Source organism: Megalobrama amblycephala, linkage group LG2 (assembly GCF_018812025.1).
Source record: "Megalobrama amblycephala isolate DHTTF-2021 linkage group LG2, ASM1881202v1, whole genome shotgun sequence".
NCBI classification, from domain to species: Eukaryota; Metazoa; Chordata; class Actinopteri; order Cypriniformes; family Xenocyprididae; genus Megalobrama; species Megalobrama amblycephala.
In genome coordinates, this window is record NC_063045.1 from 13,655,055 (window position 1) to 13,672,818 (window position 17,764).

The 17,764-nt window shown below is 37.1% G+C and overlaps 1 protein-coding gene across 1 annotated transcript; it reads left to right on the plus strand.

Annotated features, from left to right (window-relative positions):
* Nucleotides 1-777: 777 nt before the first annotated feature.
* Nucleotides 778-17,759, plus strand: capn2b (calpain 2, (m/II) large subunit b). Its single transcript, XM_048182875.1, has 21 exons — nucleotides 778-1,127; nucleotides 2,288-2,357; nucleotides 4,316-4,434; nucleotides 6,448-6,581; nucleotides 7,680-7,848; nucleotides 8,689-8,772; nucleotides 8,857-8,942; nucleotides 12,452-12,520; nucleotides 12,627-12,787; nucleotides 14,176-14,345; nucleotides 14,484-14,495; nucleotides 14,600-14,811; nucleotides 15,406-15,442; nucleotides 16,183-16,248; nucleotides 16,330-16,387; nucleotides 16,463-16,527; nucleotides 16,658-16,726; nucleotides 16,816-16,894; nucleotides 16,997-17,113; nucleotides 17,314-17,372; nucleotides 17,460-17,759. The coding sequence occupies exons 1-21, from the start codon at nucleotides 891-893 to the stop codon at nucleotides 17,481-17,483; spliced, it is 2,097 nt and encodes a 698-aa protein (XP_048038832.1). The 5' UTR covers nucleotides 778-890; the 3' UTR covers nucleotides 17,484-17,759.
* Nucleotides 17,760-17,764: the final 5 nt, after the last annotated feature.

A 17,764-nucleotide genomic window follows, 5' to 3' on the forward strand; every position in this document is an offset into this window, starting at 1 on the left:
GCTACGTTTAGCGATAGGGTTATGGGTAGGGTTAGGGTGTGGTTGGACCGTCTAGCTCCACCCATTTCATCCAGCGAGGGGGAGCAGGACTTCAAGCTCCACCCAAGGGAAAGCAAAACTTAATTTGAGAATTTTTATGGTCTTTCTTATTTTTATTTTTTTTTTTACAGTCTATGGGTCTATTCAGGAGAGCTATATGTAAAAAATATAATTCAGTGCTCAAGCAATAAAATAGATCTGCTTAATTGACATGTAATTTTATAAACATTATTCAAAACATATATACATCGTGTGTAAATCAACGCTCTGTCTGCACCGCCTTTAAAATCCGACAGGTGGCGCTTTTGTGCAAATGAACGAGTATTGAGCTTTCACAAAGTCCCTATCTATAATCTTTGGCTTTCAACTCCACCGTTACGAAGAAAATATCAATATGAACATGTATGGACAAATATAGGCTAAGTTATGTGCGCAAAAGTAGCTCTTTTGAACTCAAAAGGTCCTTTAATATGTCATTTAAGCCGTTTCGCCGTAGTGCCAAATAACAGTATTTTATGTAAACAATAAGATATTATTTGAAATGTATGCTAAACAGTCGTTTATATTTATTGGGTAGTATAATACTAAACACAGCAACACTAACTCTCGATCAGTCAGATATGATATGGTCATTGTTGTAGCAGCGATACAGTAGCTGTCAGTGTATTTATGTTAACGCACTTTTTATACTCTTCCTGTTCTTCACTGCGTGCGTAAAAACGCGCAATAACTCGCTCATGACAGCCTGACCACGCCTGAAAACTTTGGGGCGGAGAGTCACAGTAATCTAAGTTGAAGGATCAAGACATTTTCACATTTCTCAGATTTGTTTGGCCCTTCAGAAGTGGAAAATGTCAGGAGTCGCCTCTACCTTGGCCAAGAAGCGAGCGCAGGCTGCAGGGTTTGGAACTAACGCAAATGCCACTAAATACCTCAACCAGGACTTTGAGGCGCTCAGGAGCCAGTGTCTCAGCAGAGGGACCCTGTTCTCAGACCCGTCTTTCCCAGCCGCACCCGAATCCCTGGGCTTTAAAGAACTCGGACCCAGCTCGTACAAAACCAGAGGAGTAGTATGGAAAAGACCCGGGGTATGGTTTCACTATGGGAAGTTTTAATATTGAGGGCATAGTTTGTGCACTGTTAATGGTTAAACGGGAAATCGTGCATTTTAAAATCCTTATTAGTTGTGTTTTAGTTGGGAAGTTATAATCCGTTTCACTTCGAACGAGAGTTTTCATTCTTATTTAAGTCGCTTTCTGTCGTTATGTCTGCGCTGTTTTTAATGCATCAGACTGACGTCTTGCGTCTGCTGTTTTTAGGATCGCGTCATCAAGCGTTGCGTTTTAAAGCGGTACCAAAACAGTTGTCTCAACTGGAGAGCAGTGTGGGAATTACAGCTATGCTAACAAAAATATTTTCTAAGAACGTTTTGCTAATATCATATTAAGTTATGAAAACGTTATTTCTGTCCTGTTTTTTCTTGGTTATTCGAATGTTAAGGAAACATCCCATTTTATACTTTTGCAAACATTTTTGAAACGTTACTTTTGAATGTTTTTGAACATTATTAATCAAGTGACATTTAAAAATGTTAGATGAAGGTCCATCTAAAATGTTTCAGAAAAACTTAAGCCTATATGTGCGATGTAGCCTACTGTTCCTCAAATCCAGCCCCGGAGGGCCACTGTCCTGCAGAGTTTAGCTCAGACCCTGATCAAACACACCAATCTGCAATTTTTTGTAGTAACTCTGAAGATCTTAATTAGCTTGTTCAGGTGTGTTTGATTAGGGATGGAACTAAACTCTGCAGGACAGTGGCCCTCCAGGACCGGATTTGAGGTAGCCTATAAAAAACGTTTTAAAAACATTAATAAAGACTTTTATTTTAACGTTACTGGAAGCACAGTAATGCAGTACTTATATCTCATGACTTCTTATGGTCAGACCCAAATAATTCCCATAGTGCATTCTGTTCATTCATTCTCCATTCAGTCCCATTGTTCACATAGATGGTCAGAATAATGCAGAACAGCTGTCATTTTAATCAGTATATGTATTTGATTTATTACCTTAGAATACAGAATACAATATGAAATGTAAATATATGCTTTTCTTCTCACTTTAATTACATTATTACAATGTTTAATTAATGCAAAGGTAACTTAACTTGTCTTAACACTACATTATAATAATAATAATATTGATTGCATGCTGTGATACTGAATGTCAAACATGGTGTCGTTTGCAGGAGCTGTGCTCAAAACCACAATTCATCATCGGTGGAGCGACACGGACGGATATCTGTCAAGGAGCTTTGGGTAAAAGGAAAATTAATTTTGACATTCTGTGTGCTAATGCTCATGTTTGTCTAAATGTGAACCTTTTCATTATACAGTCTGTGTCTCCAGGTCAACAATACAGACTGAGTCATATCTCTTCTCACTCTCCTTATCTTAATTCTTTAAACATAGGATACCTGGAAGTCAATATTGTGTGTGTGCTTAACATTTTAACAGCCTCAACCAGTAATTCAGCATAATGTGCACAAATGTAACACAATGCTGAAACTCATCACTTTTAAAAGTAACTTTCCCCAACACTGTTCACCATCACCTGACTGGGACACTTATTTTTACTTTAGAGGTGCTTTTTTGTGATCTGGATCTGTATTAAATCACGCGTTGCACACCTGAATGTTAAATTTTTGACATGAATTGGCTGAAAAAAAAAACGACTAAAACTGGATTCCACTGAGGATACGTTTACATGACAATTATGTACTCTAAAAACTAAAAAGTTTTTCCTGTGTTTTTTCACGTACAGACAACCACATTGTCAAAACGATCCCCGTTCACACAGATCCGTGAAACGTCTAAAATCGCTGCATTATTCATGCCAGGCCAGTAGATGGCGATGTCATTTTGTAAAGAAACTACACGCCTATAGACTAAACACATAATACGCATGCGCATGACGTCAACGTTTTCACAAATTTGTGTTTTTGTAGTTTACACAGAGATGATAACGGTATTGTTTTCAAAAACTTGCACTTCGAATTTAGTTTTCAAAAGTTTCAGGTCCCCAAAATGCTGCTGTTGTGTAAATGAAGGGACAAAAGGCATGAAACATTTTTCTTGAAAGCGGTGTCACGTAAACGCCCCTTTCTTTACTAATTTTTTTGATTGTGTAATACGCAATACTTGGAAAATCCATTGAAGCCCGTTGATAATTCTGCAAAGCTTCAACAATGCACCTGGTTAATTGTGAACTTCACAAGCAAACACTCACACAGTGTAGTTCCCAGAATAAGGGCGGGTCGGTATTTGAAGGATGCTTTTAACCTAGAGCTAATACCATGTTATTATTGTTAACCAAGACTTGTTCATTGAAATAAAGATGAAATAAAATAATAAAAAAACTAGATGGCAACTTAAAGGGAAAATAAAAAATGTTGACTTTGCATCTAATTGAAATAAAATAAAACAAAAATTAAAATAAAAATTTAATTAAAGCTAAATAGAAATGACAAAAACTCAACAAAACAGCTAAAACTTAAACTAAAATTAAAACATAAACATAAAATGAAAATATAAAAATAGTAGTCAAATCTAAAATATTAATAAATACTATAACAGTATATAAATAATCCTAAAATAACACTGAAGGCTCATACTGTTTACATCTCTCTTGTCAACCTCACTTTCTTTTGCCTCATTCCCGACTGAATTACTGAGCCAAACACAAAATGCAAACCACCCGAAAGCAGAAACTAGCCAGAGGGATTTTGAACAGAACCGCTCTTGTCATTAAAGACTGCAGTTAAAGAGAGGAAAACCTGGCATTATTTATCCTGTAAAGTCTTGCATTAAAAACATGCACGCTTAATGTGATACATGTGTCAGACTGCGGGAAAAGCAGCCTAGTGTCTCTTGAGGAGGGTGGATTCTAGTCTTTGCATTTTCTACATGCATCTGCTTTCTCAGACTTGCAGCTCACCACTTGCGTGACATTAAAACCACAATGGCACTCGTTGGCTGCTCTGATTCGATCGAGAGTTTAATGTGCGTCCCTCGAAATGTGTCTGTTCTTGTTTGCCTGCAGGCATTTGATAGCATTAAAGTTGCATTCCAAATGCAAATGCAAATATATATACCATATTACATTTCTATAAAAGACTTTAGTGAACGCAAGCCTCTATGTGGCATGTTTCAACTCCAGACCACAGAGCAGTTGTAAACACAGTCACAGTCTCACTTCCTGTCTCTCTGTCTCTCAGGTGACTGCTGGCTGCTAGCGGCCATTGCCTCCCTGACCCTGAATGAAGACGTTCTGGCCCGAGTGGTGCCCAGCGGACAGGACTTTGGTGGCAATTATGCTGGAATCTTCCATTTCCAGGTATCTGAAGTGTTACTGTAAATGTGTCACTATGCATTGGTGTTCATATTACAATATAAATTCATTAGCATGATAATGAACCATACATGCATTCTTTTTCTGCAGTGGTTTGTTACTTATTGCATATAATTGTATTATTATGCTAAGTTCATAACAAAGAGATAGAGTTCACCCAAAAATAAAAATTCTGTCATCATTTACTCACATGTATGAGTTTCTCTCTTCTGCTGAACACAAAAGAAGATATTTTGAAGAATGTTGGCAACCATTGATTTGTATGGTATTTTAATTGGGGGACCAGAAACTTTTACCGACAATCTTCAAAATATATATATTTTTTGTGTTCAGCAGAAGAAAGAAACTCATACAGGTTTACACTCAAAAAAAAATTTTTTTGATGCTGTTCAGTTTATTTAAACAATTTATTTTGATTCAACACCATTGTATCAGGTTTCTGGTTTAAATGTGATTGATTCATGTTAAATTGACTTGAAACGATTACTCTTTGACTTAACTTGATGTTTTCATATTGGAGTAACATGTTTCAATCAAGTAAACCCAACCAGGACTCAATCAAACAGGATTTTCACTTCCCATCATGCTTTGCAAAGGGGCTGAACTAGGAGTGTAAATATTGAAATAAAGTGTTATTTTAAGCAGTTTTTAGGAAGATGAGAAAATGGAAAGACTTTTTAATGTTTACTGTTCTATTATGTTGGTATTATTACAATATAAATACATTGCATTAGTTGGGCTGACACTATTAAATTAAGCTGTGCCCAACCACAGTAAATAAGTTGAATCAGCCTTAATAAATTAAGTTGACCCAACGTAAGTACATTAAATTGGAATAAAAGAATTGCATAATGCTGAAATAAAGCAACTTAATCATTTGGAAATCCTTTCCGTGATTTTTTTATGTTCGTTCAAAGAGTTATTTTTTTTGAGTGTAGAACAATTTGAGGATGAGTAAATGATGACAGAATTTGTATTTTTTGTGTGAACTACCCCTTTAAAATACTGTGGTGGTACAGTGATGGTATTTAACGATAATACCATGGTACATTTTATATACAGTATATCATGCAAACTATATTCATTTGCTACAACAAGGAATACTATTGTATTACCATGGTACCTAAAATATATTGTATTACATTATTACCATAGTAAATGTCCAAAAAACCTGAGCACCATATTCAAAAAACATGTCTGAACAAACATGGTAATACTATAGTACATGTTCCAGGAAAAAAAAAAAAAACATATTAATATAATAGGTCCAAAAAAGTCATGTTAATACATAGTTCATATCCAAAAAATCATAGTATTATATAATTTTAGTAATAGTACTATATTTATTTAAATAGTTGCTGTTCTTTTGAACTTTCTAGTCACCAGAGAATCCTGAATATTTTTTTTTATCCCAGTTTCGACAAAAATATTAAGTAGCGCAGCTGTTTTCGACATTGATGTTTCTTGAACAGCAAAGAATCATATTATACTGATTTCTGAAGGATCATGTGACACTGAAGACTGGAGTAATGATGCTGAAAACCAGATTTGATCACAGGAACAAAATACTTTTTAAAATATGTGACCCTGGACCACAAAACCATTGCTACAAATATACCTGTGCGACTTATGACTGGTTTCGTGGTCCAGGGTCACATATATTAACACAGAAAACAGTTATTTTAAATAAATATTTTATTGTAAAATTATTTCACAATATATCCGTTTTTGCTATATATTTGATCAAATAAAAGCAGCCTTGGTGAACTTTTAAATGGTAGTGTATATGGTAATACATGGCTAAAACCAAGGCAATGCATAGTTCATGTCCAAAAGTATGGTACTGTGTGCCCAGAAAAGCGCTTTTTGATACATTTTCTTATTGCCTTTAATGCAGAGTATGGCTGTACGTTTATATATTGGTGTCTTTGCACACATTTTGAGATTGAAGAGATAAATGAAGAGATAAAAAAAGAGTCTGCACCCTCTATTCTTTAGTTCTGGCAGTTTGGCGAGTGGGTGGATGTTGTCATTGACGATCGGCTGCCAGTGAAAGATGGTGAGCTGCTGTTTGTTCACTCCGCCGAGGGAAACGAGTTCTGGAGCGCCCTGCTGGAGAAGGCCTATGCTAAGTTAGTTTGTTTTTTCTTGTGTTCTTGTGTTTGGAAGATAATTACTCACCGCAGTTATGTGACAACTGCCTGAACCAGAAACTCAGTTTATTTGTGGAACTTACTTTCTAAGAAAAAACAACAGGATAATCAAGTGTTTTCCTTTAGGGTTGTCAGTTGATTTGATTACTCACTGGTAAATTGTTTTTACTAGTTTTGTTGTTGATGTAAATTTGAATAAATTCAATATTTAAATGTGAAAAAAAATCTAATTAATTTTTGTATTAATTATTAACATTTTTAAAGAATTTTAATTTAATATATAAATATATTTAAATAATACATTTGCGACATGGATGATTCTATGCAAATGAAAAGTCAAGTCCCCCACCCAAAAGAAGTGGTTGTTGAACTTTGCATACAATTACAGAAGGTTTTACCCACAGCAGGTGTGTTCCTAGAATAAGGGTGTGACATTTTGTGTTGTTTTTAACCTCATGTTCACGGTCTAGCTTTTAACTCCCTTGCTATATTTCTCTTATTTTTTTCTGTTTATCATTGCCAGCTGAACACATAATGTTAACACCTGTTGTTTGTTGCATGTGGCTTACTAATTTTGGAACCCCCATGTGAATTATGGGAATTGGCCCTCCCACAAGCGATGACGTCATGCACGAGCATTTATAATAGGGATGGAATAGAGTGCTGCAGTGATGACGAATTTTTGTAGGCCGACTCAGAAGTTAGCATCACCTTGGTTCCTCGACAGAAACCAAATAGGATTTTTCCATTGGCTTTTGGATTATTGCAGAAAATAAGCTCTGTGACCAAGAAAAGTTTATGATTCTTGCATGTTTGTATATCATGATAAACCTTACATATGAATTTTGAAGCCTAAACAATCATCAGTCATTGGCTACAACTGAACTGATTTGTTTCTGTGTTTTGATCTACAATCTTTGTTTAGTATCAAGCATGATGTTTAATAGGATTTACAAGTATAGTTTCTCTAAATGAGACTGGCTTATAGTTCTCAAATAGTTTCTCAAATGAAAGTCAAAGACATGTGCGTACATGTCGTTTCATAACTCTAACGGTGTGTTTTATGGCTTCTGGCAGAGTGAACGGCTGTTATGAAGCCCTGTCTGGAGGATCCACCAGTGAGGGTTTTGAGGATTTCACTGGAGGCATCGCTGAGAACTACGACCTGAGTAAACCGCCATCCAACATGTTTCAGATCATCCAGAAAGCCCTGGAGGCTGGAGCTTTGCTGGGCTGCTCCATCGATGTGAGATTCTTCTGCCTGCACTCAAGACACTCATAAACTACAAGAGTTTTATGCAAATTTGTGTGTGTTTGTAGTTTATTGGGCATCAAATAACTATTTACAGAACAAATTTCACCAGAATAATGACACCAAAAAGTTAAAGGGTTAGTTCACCCAATGTCGTTCCACACCCATTAGACCTTCGTTCATCTTCGGAACACAAATTAAGATATTTTTCATAAAATCCGATGGCTCAGTGAGGCCTCCAAGATAATTAACACTTTCAATGCTCAGAAAGCTACTTAACAGTTCATGTGACTACAGTGGTTTAACTTTAATATTATGAAGTGACGAGAATACTTTTTGTGCGCCAAAAAAAACCAAAATAACAACTTTTTAACAATATCTAGTGATGGCCGATTTCAAAACACTGCTTTATGAAGCTTCAAAGCTTTATTAATCTTTTGTTTCAAATCAGTGGTTCGGAGCATGTATCAAACTGCCAAAGTCACGCCCCCCAGTGGTGAACCATTGACATTTTGAAACACTTATGACGTAACGAAGCTTGAAATCAAAGACTTTGGCAGTTTGATACACGCTCTGAACCAATAATTCGAAAGGCCTCAGGCATCCCTGAGTCATCAGATTTTATCAAAAAGATCTTAATTTGTGTTCCGAAGATGAACGAAGGTCTTACGGGTGTGGAACGACATGAGGGTGAGCAATAAATGACATTATTTTCATTTTTGGATGAACAAACCCTTTAAATAGCATTTGAACCGAAGCTGGAAATAACTTCTGGGACATGAGCTCCGCCCCTTTGTCAGATATCCCTGTTTAATGCTTAATTCTATGATGTAGATCACTAGTGCGTCTGAAACAGAAGCCGTCACCCGTCAGAAGCTGGTGAAAGGCCACGCCTACTCCCTCACTGGGGCGACAGAGGTATGAATAAAGTTATTGGCAGGCTCTTTTTTAATGACAGGATTATTACGTTTTGTCAATAGAGTACATGCTATTTTGCTTCAGGTGAACTATCGTGGCCGCAAGGAGAAGCTGGTTCGTATGCGCAACCCTTGGGGTCAGGTGGAGTGGACCGGAGCCTGGAGTGACAAGTACGGTTTGATTACCTCCAGCACCAGAGATACAACTTAAGTTCATCAGTACACTAATATAATTTGCTAAACGTAACTGAAATAGCAAAAGTTATTCAGAAATTGTTGACGAAAAATTTGACGAAAAACTGTTGCAAAATTGTTATGCATGAGAAAAATCTGTGTACAAATGTTTTCACAAACAAATCATGATTCACCAAAACTTTCAAACTAAAATGTATTCTACATTTACGAAAAAGGTAGGACAACTGAAACCTCATGTACGCAAAAATCATATACTCTGGGTGGCCACACACGGAGTGCCTAAACGGACATGGTGATGGAAAAAAATATGAGCTTGGAGGAAAAATTATATTTCAAAGCTTTAGATTTTTTTCACAGTGTTTTGCGTTCGCAAAATGTTTCCATTACCGCAAGAAACTTTGCCTTCGTTTTCAAACCTTATGAAGGTAAAGTTTCTCAGGTGAATGCAAAAGCATTGAAACATATTTTTTGAAGGACTTTTAGAACTAAATCTTAATCATTATTGTTATAGCTATCAACCTTGGTGTAAATAGACCTTTAGAAAAGCCACATTATTGCTTGAGCTGCAAGATTCCTGTGTATAAAATGCAGATATGTGTAAGTACAGCTGGCTAATGAGAGGTCTGTAATCTGGGTCTGTATAAAAGGCATTTGAACTGGTTTTTAGGATGGCACATTGCTCGAGGATCTTTCTGTCTTCAGAGAGCGTCATGTGCTTGTTAAGACTGTGAAAGAAAGGTGTGGAAAGCCCTTATATGGAGATCGCTGAGTTTTATGCAAATTACTAACCTTGGGTGCAACCTCCCTCATTTAGAATACTCCAAATTCATTAACATTACAAATTCATATGCGTATGCACTTGTGAATTTGGGGACATTTTTCATGAGAAGTTCTCATGTGTGCACACATATGCAAATAATCCACACAAAATATTAGACCCAATGTTTACTCTGTGTTATTTCATATGACAGTTTTTGTTAAACGTTGATGCTGTCAGGTGGCGGCAAGGAAGAGAAGTGTATCCAGTTGCAGTAACGTTTATTTTCAAAAAATAGATAAACGGAGTAAATGCAAGCTGGGGTGCGGATATGGGAAGTCCAAACAAGGAACATAACATAAAACCAGATAGAAGAAATCCATGCAAAAACTAGTGATGTGACATTTGACACCAAAGCTTTGAAGCTTGTTTTAAAAAAAATGAAACATCTCACAGTGAAGCTTCATTTTTACACACAACCACATGACTAAAACAGTTCATGTGACTACAGTGGTTCAACCTTAATGTTATAAAGCAACGAGAAAACGTTTTGTGCGGCAAAAACAAAAAACAAAATACGACCTTATTCAACAATATAGTGATGGCCGATTTCAAAACACTGCTTCAAGAAGCTTTGAAGCTTAATGAATCTTTTGTTTCGAATCAGTGGTTTGGAGCATGTATCAGTTTGTTTTTATTCCCAGTTCATAAGTACTTTAACTGACCATTCTATGACAATCTTCATTTATTTTGATAATACATGCCTAAGCTTGCCGATTTTCCCCCCAGAAATGTATTCACAAACTCAGTTATTCAAACTGTGTGAGTAACATGACGTGACAGACTATTTTTTCAGTGTTATATACGCTTTTCGTAGCACAAACTGATTTATTACATGAAACAGTCCAAAAACAATAGCCTCTTTTCCACCATCGGGCCAACAGTTCTCATTGCTTAAAGGTCCCGTTCTTCGTGATCCCATGTTTCAAACTTTAGTTAGTGTGTAATGTTGTTGTTAGAGTATAAATAAAATCTGTAAAATTTTAAAGCTCAAAGTTCAATGCCAAGCGAGATATTTTATTTAACAGAAGTCGCCTACATCGAACGGCCAGTTTGGACTACATCCCTCTACTTCCTTCTTTAATGACGTCACTAAAACAGTTTTTTGACTAACCTCCGCCCACAGGAATACACAAGAGTTGCGTTTGTAGAGTGTGTTTGTCGCCATGTCGTCGAAACGCTGTTATTTTCATCCCGCAGTCCAATCACCGGGTCTGATTCCGGCTCAAATTGATAGGGTAAAATTAAAGACATGTTTACAATAACACTGAGCGCGTGCATCTCCACGTTATGGTAAGAGGCGTGACCTTTCCGGGCAAGGTTCGCTAAGCTGCTGTCGAATCACAACACAGGAACCGCTGGCACAATCAGAACTCGTTACGTATTTCTGAAGGAGGGACTTCATAGAACAAGGAAGTCATCAGCCCGTTTTTATGACAGTGGAAACAGCGGTATAGGGATAAGTAAATTATGTGAAAAATACTGTGTTTTTTTACACGGGAAACATGAACACGTTATATTGCACACTATAAACACAATCAAAGCTTCAAAAAACCACGAAAAACAGGACCTTTAACTGTTCCATTGTAGGGCTGATAACAGCCACTCTTTGGAATGTAATATAAAAGCATCAGTCGTTGTCTTGGTAACGCTATGGTTTACTTATGATATGAGATAATATAAGTAATAACGACCACGTTATGGTGGATGATTAGATATTTCTTTTAATTTTATTATTAATTTGTGTTACGTCACTCAAATAGAGCGCTTAGCCAGCTACAGAGAAACTGGTAGCCAGGCAGTGACCAATCCTGTGTGTCGACATCACGGATTCTACCAGCATTATTTAGCACGGTAAGACAACCGGGCCAAAAACGGTTTGTAGCCGTGCCGTACCAGGCTCCAGTGGAAACACATTCTACGAACCGCTCGGCCCGACGGTGGAAAAGCGGCTAATGACTGACAAAGACTGAAACACAGAGCTGTAAATACAGCTAAATACAGAGAGCTAACAAGATAACAAGGCACTAACAAGAAACAGGTGGAGGTGATTAATCGCCATGGAAACAAACAAGGGTAACTATGGTAACAAACTAGGCAGCAATGGAAACAAAGGAAACAGGAACAAATCACAGGGGCTGAAACACTCAAACAAGGGGAGCAGAAAATACACTTCAAAATAAAAGTCCTACAACACAAAACTGGGGAAACAAGACAGGAATGTAACAGATAATTGTTGAATATTTGGTTTAAATTTGGACTTTGTAGTGCAGTTTTTATTTTATTTTCATCAGCTAAAATTAGATAAACATATAACCGTCCACATTTCCATATGTGGCCTATCCAGAATTCATTAGTCGTCCCTGTTGAACAACATTGTGAATTATGACAGTATTTGGAAGTTAGTCATTTATAATAGAGGTCAGAAGATTTAAAGGTACAGTGAAAAAAACCTATTTAATTTTAATGGTTAACGAGAGTATGTAAAATGCACATGACTGTTTGTGGTGCAAGAAACCTTGACTGTGGACAGAAGTGTAGAATATGGCTTCTGTTGAATTCAAAGTTTTTTATGGAGTACTTTAGAACTCATTTGGAGATGATAGCATTTCTATAACACACTAAACTGCTGATGGTTATCTGAATTGTTTATTACTTTTTCCTTTAGTTCATCTGAATGGAACAGTGTTGCGGCTTCAGAGCGGCCTAACGTCAGCGCTGAGGATGGTGAATTCTGGTGCGTTTACAAACTTCCTGTATTTACAACTACAATATAGGATATGAAAAAAATGTCATACATTATATTATATCATACGTATAATATGTTTTCTTTGTTTGTTCAGGATGTCGTTCTCAGATTTCCTAAGCCATTACTCTCGTATAGAGATCTGCACTCTGACCCCGGACACCATCACCAGCGATTCGGTAAAACACTGGGCCGTGACCAACCACGACGGCTCTTGGAGGAAAGGCTCCACCGCTGGGGGCTGCAGAAACAATGCTTGTGAGCCACAAAAGAACCGCAAACACACTTTAAAGCATCGTGAATCAGATTCAGATTTCAGTACAAAAAACGATTCAGATGGACAAAGTTTGGTTGTTTTGGTGTGTTTCATAATATAGCTGAACGCTGCTTTCATTCAATGAGTTTTTTTTGTTGCGCATCGTAGAATTTATTCAGTAAATGTGTTTCCATTGCAATTTATGCGCATGTCTTCTTAGTGGATAGAAAAATGATCCAACTCAATTAAGCGCATATGTTCTTTTATGCTGATTTTAAAGGGTCTTTGACATAAGAAATCAAATTTGCCTTGATCTTTTGACATATAAGGGTCTTTGTACCATTTAAGCAGTTTTCATAGCTTAAAACATCCTTCTCTTTATAAACAAAGCATTTATTTAATCAGGCTCCAAAAAAGGGTTGTTTGGATAATGTTGGATCTATGATGTCACACAAGCAAATATGTTTGACGAATAGTTGTACATCATCGCACCATAGGTCCCGCCCACTGGCTTAATGGCTGACATTTGCCTACACTGGATGTGAGCGTCACGTCAAATGCAAATAGAACCCATTATAATCACTGACATTGTCTACACTGATACAGTATTCAGTTTCTGACATCACAAGCTTGAGTCTGTCGACAACAGGACAAATGGAAGAATGAAAGAACTTTTGCTTAGATGCATCCAGTTCAAACAAGTCGTTTGCTTTCCTGTACAGACTTCAGAAGGATCCCAGCGTCGGAAACAAGTGGATGGTTTATTTTAATGGCATCCTGGATCGCGTTGGAGGATTATATGTTTGTTCGGAGCATTTTGTTTTTTTTACAAGGCACAATGCAATGGAGAGTTTGCAAAGAAACGTTTGGCTGTAAATGACGGTTTTATATGAATAATGTTATTCTCTGAAAAATTTCTCTGCCGATACGAATAGCTGATTATTCAGAATGATATCAGCCATTTGATGTTTGATGTAGCAAAACCCCCCCAAAAAAACGCAGACCTAGCAACCTTGGCTTGAATTACGGGTGATTCATAGGGTCAAGAAGAGCCTGCTTTAACGTCAGTATTTTTAACTGTTAATCCGTTTGGTTTGTTGCGTTAACTAAATTCATCACAAGAGAGATTTTCTTCACACAGAGTATGCACGAGTTGCAGTCTAAACACGTTTTTCCGCACCCTTTTGATTGACAGGATATAATCGGCCCTGATTATCAGCTGTTTTTAAACAAAGAACCGATAAGTGAACCTCAAGGAATATATTAAAATAATTTTAAAAATCTATGTCATGGCCCCTTTAAGATTTTATCCGCATCTTAGTGTTACAAAGTTCAGTTGGTTTGGTTTGTTTAATAATATTGTTGACGGCTATATCCATTCATTGCTCAGACACATTCTGGATGAATCCTCAGTTTGTGATTAAGCTGAGTGACGAAGATGACGATCCAAACGATAATGAGGTGGGCTGCAGTTTCGTTGTCGGTCTGATCCAGAAGAACCGGCGCCGCCTGAGGAAAATGGGAGAGGACATGCACACTATCGGCTTTGCTATTTATGAGGTGGGTGGAGACACTAAGAGCAGTCTAAACATTGTGATTATGATGGATGGAGAGGAAAGGAACACAAATCCTTCAATAGAACTCCCAGATTACATTTGAATGACATTTAAATAAACGTTTTTTTGTTTGCTTCCACAGGTACCTCCTCAGGTAAGCATTAAACTACAAAGAAGGTGGTGACTTTTCAATCATATATGAGAGTTCACATTAGTCACAGCCTTTCTGGCTCGCTGATTGTCCTTTGTTTCCATCAGTTTCAGGGTCAGCGGGACGTGCACCTCGATAAGAACTTCTTCCTGACGCACGGACAGAAAGCTCGCTCTGAGACTTTCATTAACCTGAGGGAGGTCTGCACACGCTTCAAATTGCCTCCAGGAGAGTACCTTGTAGTGCCATCCACCTTCGAACCCAACAAGGACGGAGACTTTTGCCTTCGCGTCTTTTCCGAAAAACAGACTGAAACACTGTAATGTATCAAATCTGTGTGAGGTTTCCCTACTTAAAGGCACAATATGTAAGATTTTTGGATCAAAATATCCAAAAACCACTAGAACAATGTTGTACTTACATTGACCCAAATATTTCCAAGAATGTTTAAATCAGAGAAATCAGCAATTTTAACCAGTGTAATGTCCCATGGCATTGAATCCCCTGTCAATGACGTTAAACGTAATTTTAATTGTAACTTTAAACATAAACAGCAAAACAAAAGGAGCAGCAGTGGCCAACTGCGGCAAATAAGCACAATAAAAACAGCAGCGTAAAATGTCCCAGTCTCTTGGCCCCGCCCTTCTTCATACCACAGTAACATTATGAATATGAAGAAATCATGAACCGATTGCTATCCATCGGCTGTGGAGGTTAAGAAGACAACTCCCATGATTCCACACTTATTCATGTGTCATGAAGCTATGCCTTTGTTGTTGTTTTGAATAAGCGACCTCTAGAGGCAAAACTTACATACTGTGCCTTTAATGCCAATATGCAAACTGTATGTATTTTTATTTCAAATACTTGGTTCTGAATTTATTTGATTGGATAATCTTATGTTTTCTCCTAGACCATGTGATGACCCTGTGGATGCTGAATTACCTGATGTAAGTAACTCATCAGATTTTATGAAATGCTTTTAAAAGTTAACAGTGTTACACTAGCTATGTTTCCATCCAAAGCTGCTAATTCAGTTCATAGGGAAAACTGGAACATCGCATAAAACATTTGCGAATAAAGCAGTGTTCACGAGAACAAGGCAGCTTATCTTCCAGGCAGTCAAGTTATCCAGTCACATGATCTGTTGAGTCAAAGTCACATGTTTTTTGTTGCACATCAAAGAGTTTATTCGGTAAATGTGTTTCCATCGTAGTTTATGAGTGCGTCTTCTTATCAGATGATAAGAGGAAATGCCTCAATTGAGTACATGTGTTTTTTATTCTCATTTTAAGATTTTATCTGCATCTTGGCATTTCCATCCAGCCTTCAAAGGTGCCCTAGAACCAGTTTTTAAAAGATGTAATATAAGTCTAAGGTGTCCCCTGAATGTGTCTGTGAAGTTTCAGCTCAAAATACCCCATAGATTTTTTTTAATTAATTTTTTTAACTGCCTATTTTGGGGAATCATTAACTATGCACCGATTCAGCGCGCGGCCCCTTTAAATCGCGCACAATTTTTGATTCTAGGGCACCTTTCAACAACAAGAATAAATGAATAAATAATTATCATCATCATAATACCAATAATAATATTTTGGGTTATAATCAACATTTTGCCACAAATGTTGATGATAAGTCCTACTTAACCTGGAATTTTCCTTTAAAATGTGCTTCCTCATGTTTTCAGGAGACTGTCTCAGACGCTGAAGTTGATTCTGGATTCAGAGGCATGTTCGTAAAACTTGCTGGAGCTGTAAGTGGAGATGACTTGTTATGAAGTAAACATTTATATTTTCTGAAAAACAGAACAACCAATGCATACTTCTCTCGGTAGGACATGGAAATCTCTGCCTCAGAGCTCATGACTATCTTAAACAAAATCATCGCGAAACGTAAGTACTCTTGCATCCTTCAGTTTTCACTCAAGATCTAAGGAGGAGTCTAAGGAGCTATGTGTTGTTTTGTAGGAACTGACATAAAGACAGACGGCTTCAGTTTGGAGACGTGTCGTATCATGGTGAACCTCATGGATGTATCCTCTCAGCTGCAACTGCTTACATTTTGTGTGTGTGTGTGTGTTAACATGACATATGTGCTTGAGTCAGGAATTACAAAAAACTGATGTGTTGTTGTACTGTAAGTTTCACTTAACTTTATCTCAGGACAGTGGGAATGGAAAACTGGGTCTGGGAGAATTCGCTACTCTGTGGAAGAAAGTGCAGAAATACCTTGTAAGAGGTCCTAAAACCCATAAGGCTATAACATAATTAACTATCTAACATTATTTTTAACATGTTTTCTTATTTTATAATCACCACAGGGAATTTACAAGAAGAATGACTTGGATAATTCAGGAACCATAAGCACTCCAGAGCTGCGTTTGGCACTGAAAGAGGCCGGTGAGTCAATCCAGACTCAGATACTCGCATACATACAAGCAAAAATCCAATTTTGGGGGCATATTTTAATATTCACTGCTTATGTTCTCTTTCCTCTCCTAGGTTTCTGTCTCAATAACACTATATTTCAGCTGCTGGTAGCACGTTACGCCGAGACAGACATGACTCTTGACTTTGATAACTTTGTGGCCTGCCTCATGCGTCTGGAGATGATGTTCCGTAAGTCCCTTGGGTGTTTGTTTATCAAATATTTTGGAGTGAATGCATTTCATCATATTTAGATTTAACAGATTTGACCCTAAAATCCACATAGAAAATGTCTGCAGATTGTGTATAGGCATGTTTATGTAGGGTCAGCGCCCCCTGTAGTGCTGGAGATGATGTTTTGGATCATTAGTGAATATGTTTCTCATCTCCAGGGGTGTTCAAAAAGCTGGATGCCCACAAGACTGGCTTCATTGAGCTGGACTTTCAGCAGGTTTGTCATGCGATAACATTTTTTTTTTTTTTTTTTAAATGTTGACATAAATATTTTAAACACATTTTCTGTATTTTTTTTCTTTAGTGGCTGAACTTTACCATGATTTAGAAGACTCTCCACCAGACCACACCACTCACAAATGAATTATTAAGATTACATGTGATAAAATTTTAAAGATATGTATTTACTTTCATTTTTTAAATTGTATATTGCACTTTTGACCAGTCTTACTTCCAAATGTTGCATGATTTTATTGTGTTTGGCATTTCCACACTATTTTGTTTACAAATGGAAGCTGTGTTGAACCAAGAGAATCTTAACCACTGTGTAAAAAAAAAAGTGTGTTTTCTCCAAAGGACATTATTAAACATTTTTCAAACTGTACGAAC

Coding starts and splice junctions, on each gene's coding strand:
- capn2b (XM_048182875.1), top strand. CDS start 891: ATGTCAGGAGTCGCCTCTACCTTGGCCAAGAAGCGAGCGCAGGCTGCA. Junction 8,773..8,856: donor CCCTCACTGGGGCGACAGAG/GTATGAATAAAG, acceptor ATTTTGCTTCAG/GTGAACTATCGTGGCCGCAA. Junction 17,373..17,459: donor TTGAGCTGGACTTTCAGCAG/GTTTGTCATGCG, acceptor TTTTTTCTTTAG/TGGCTGAACTTTACCATGAT.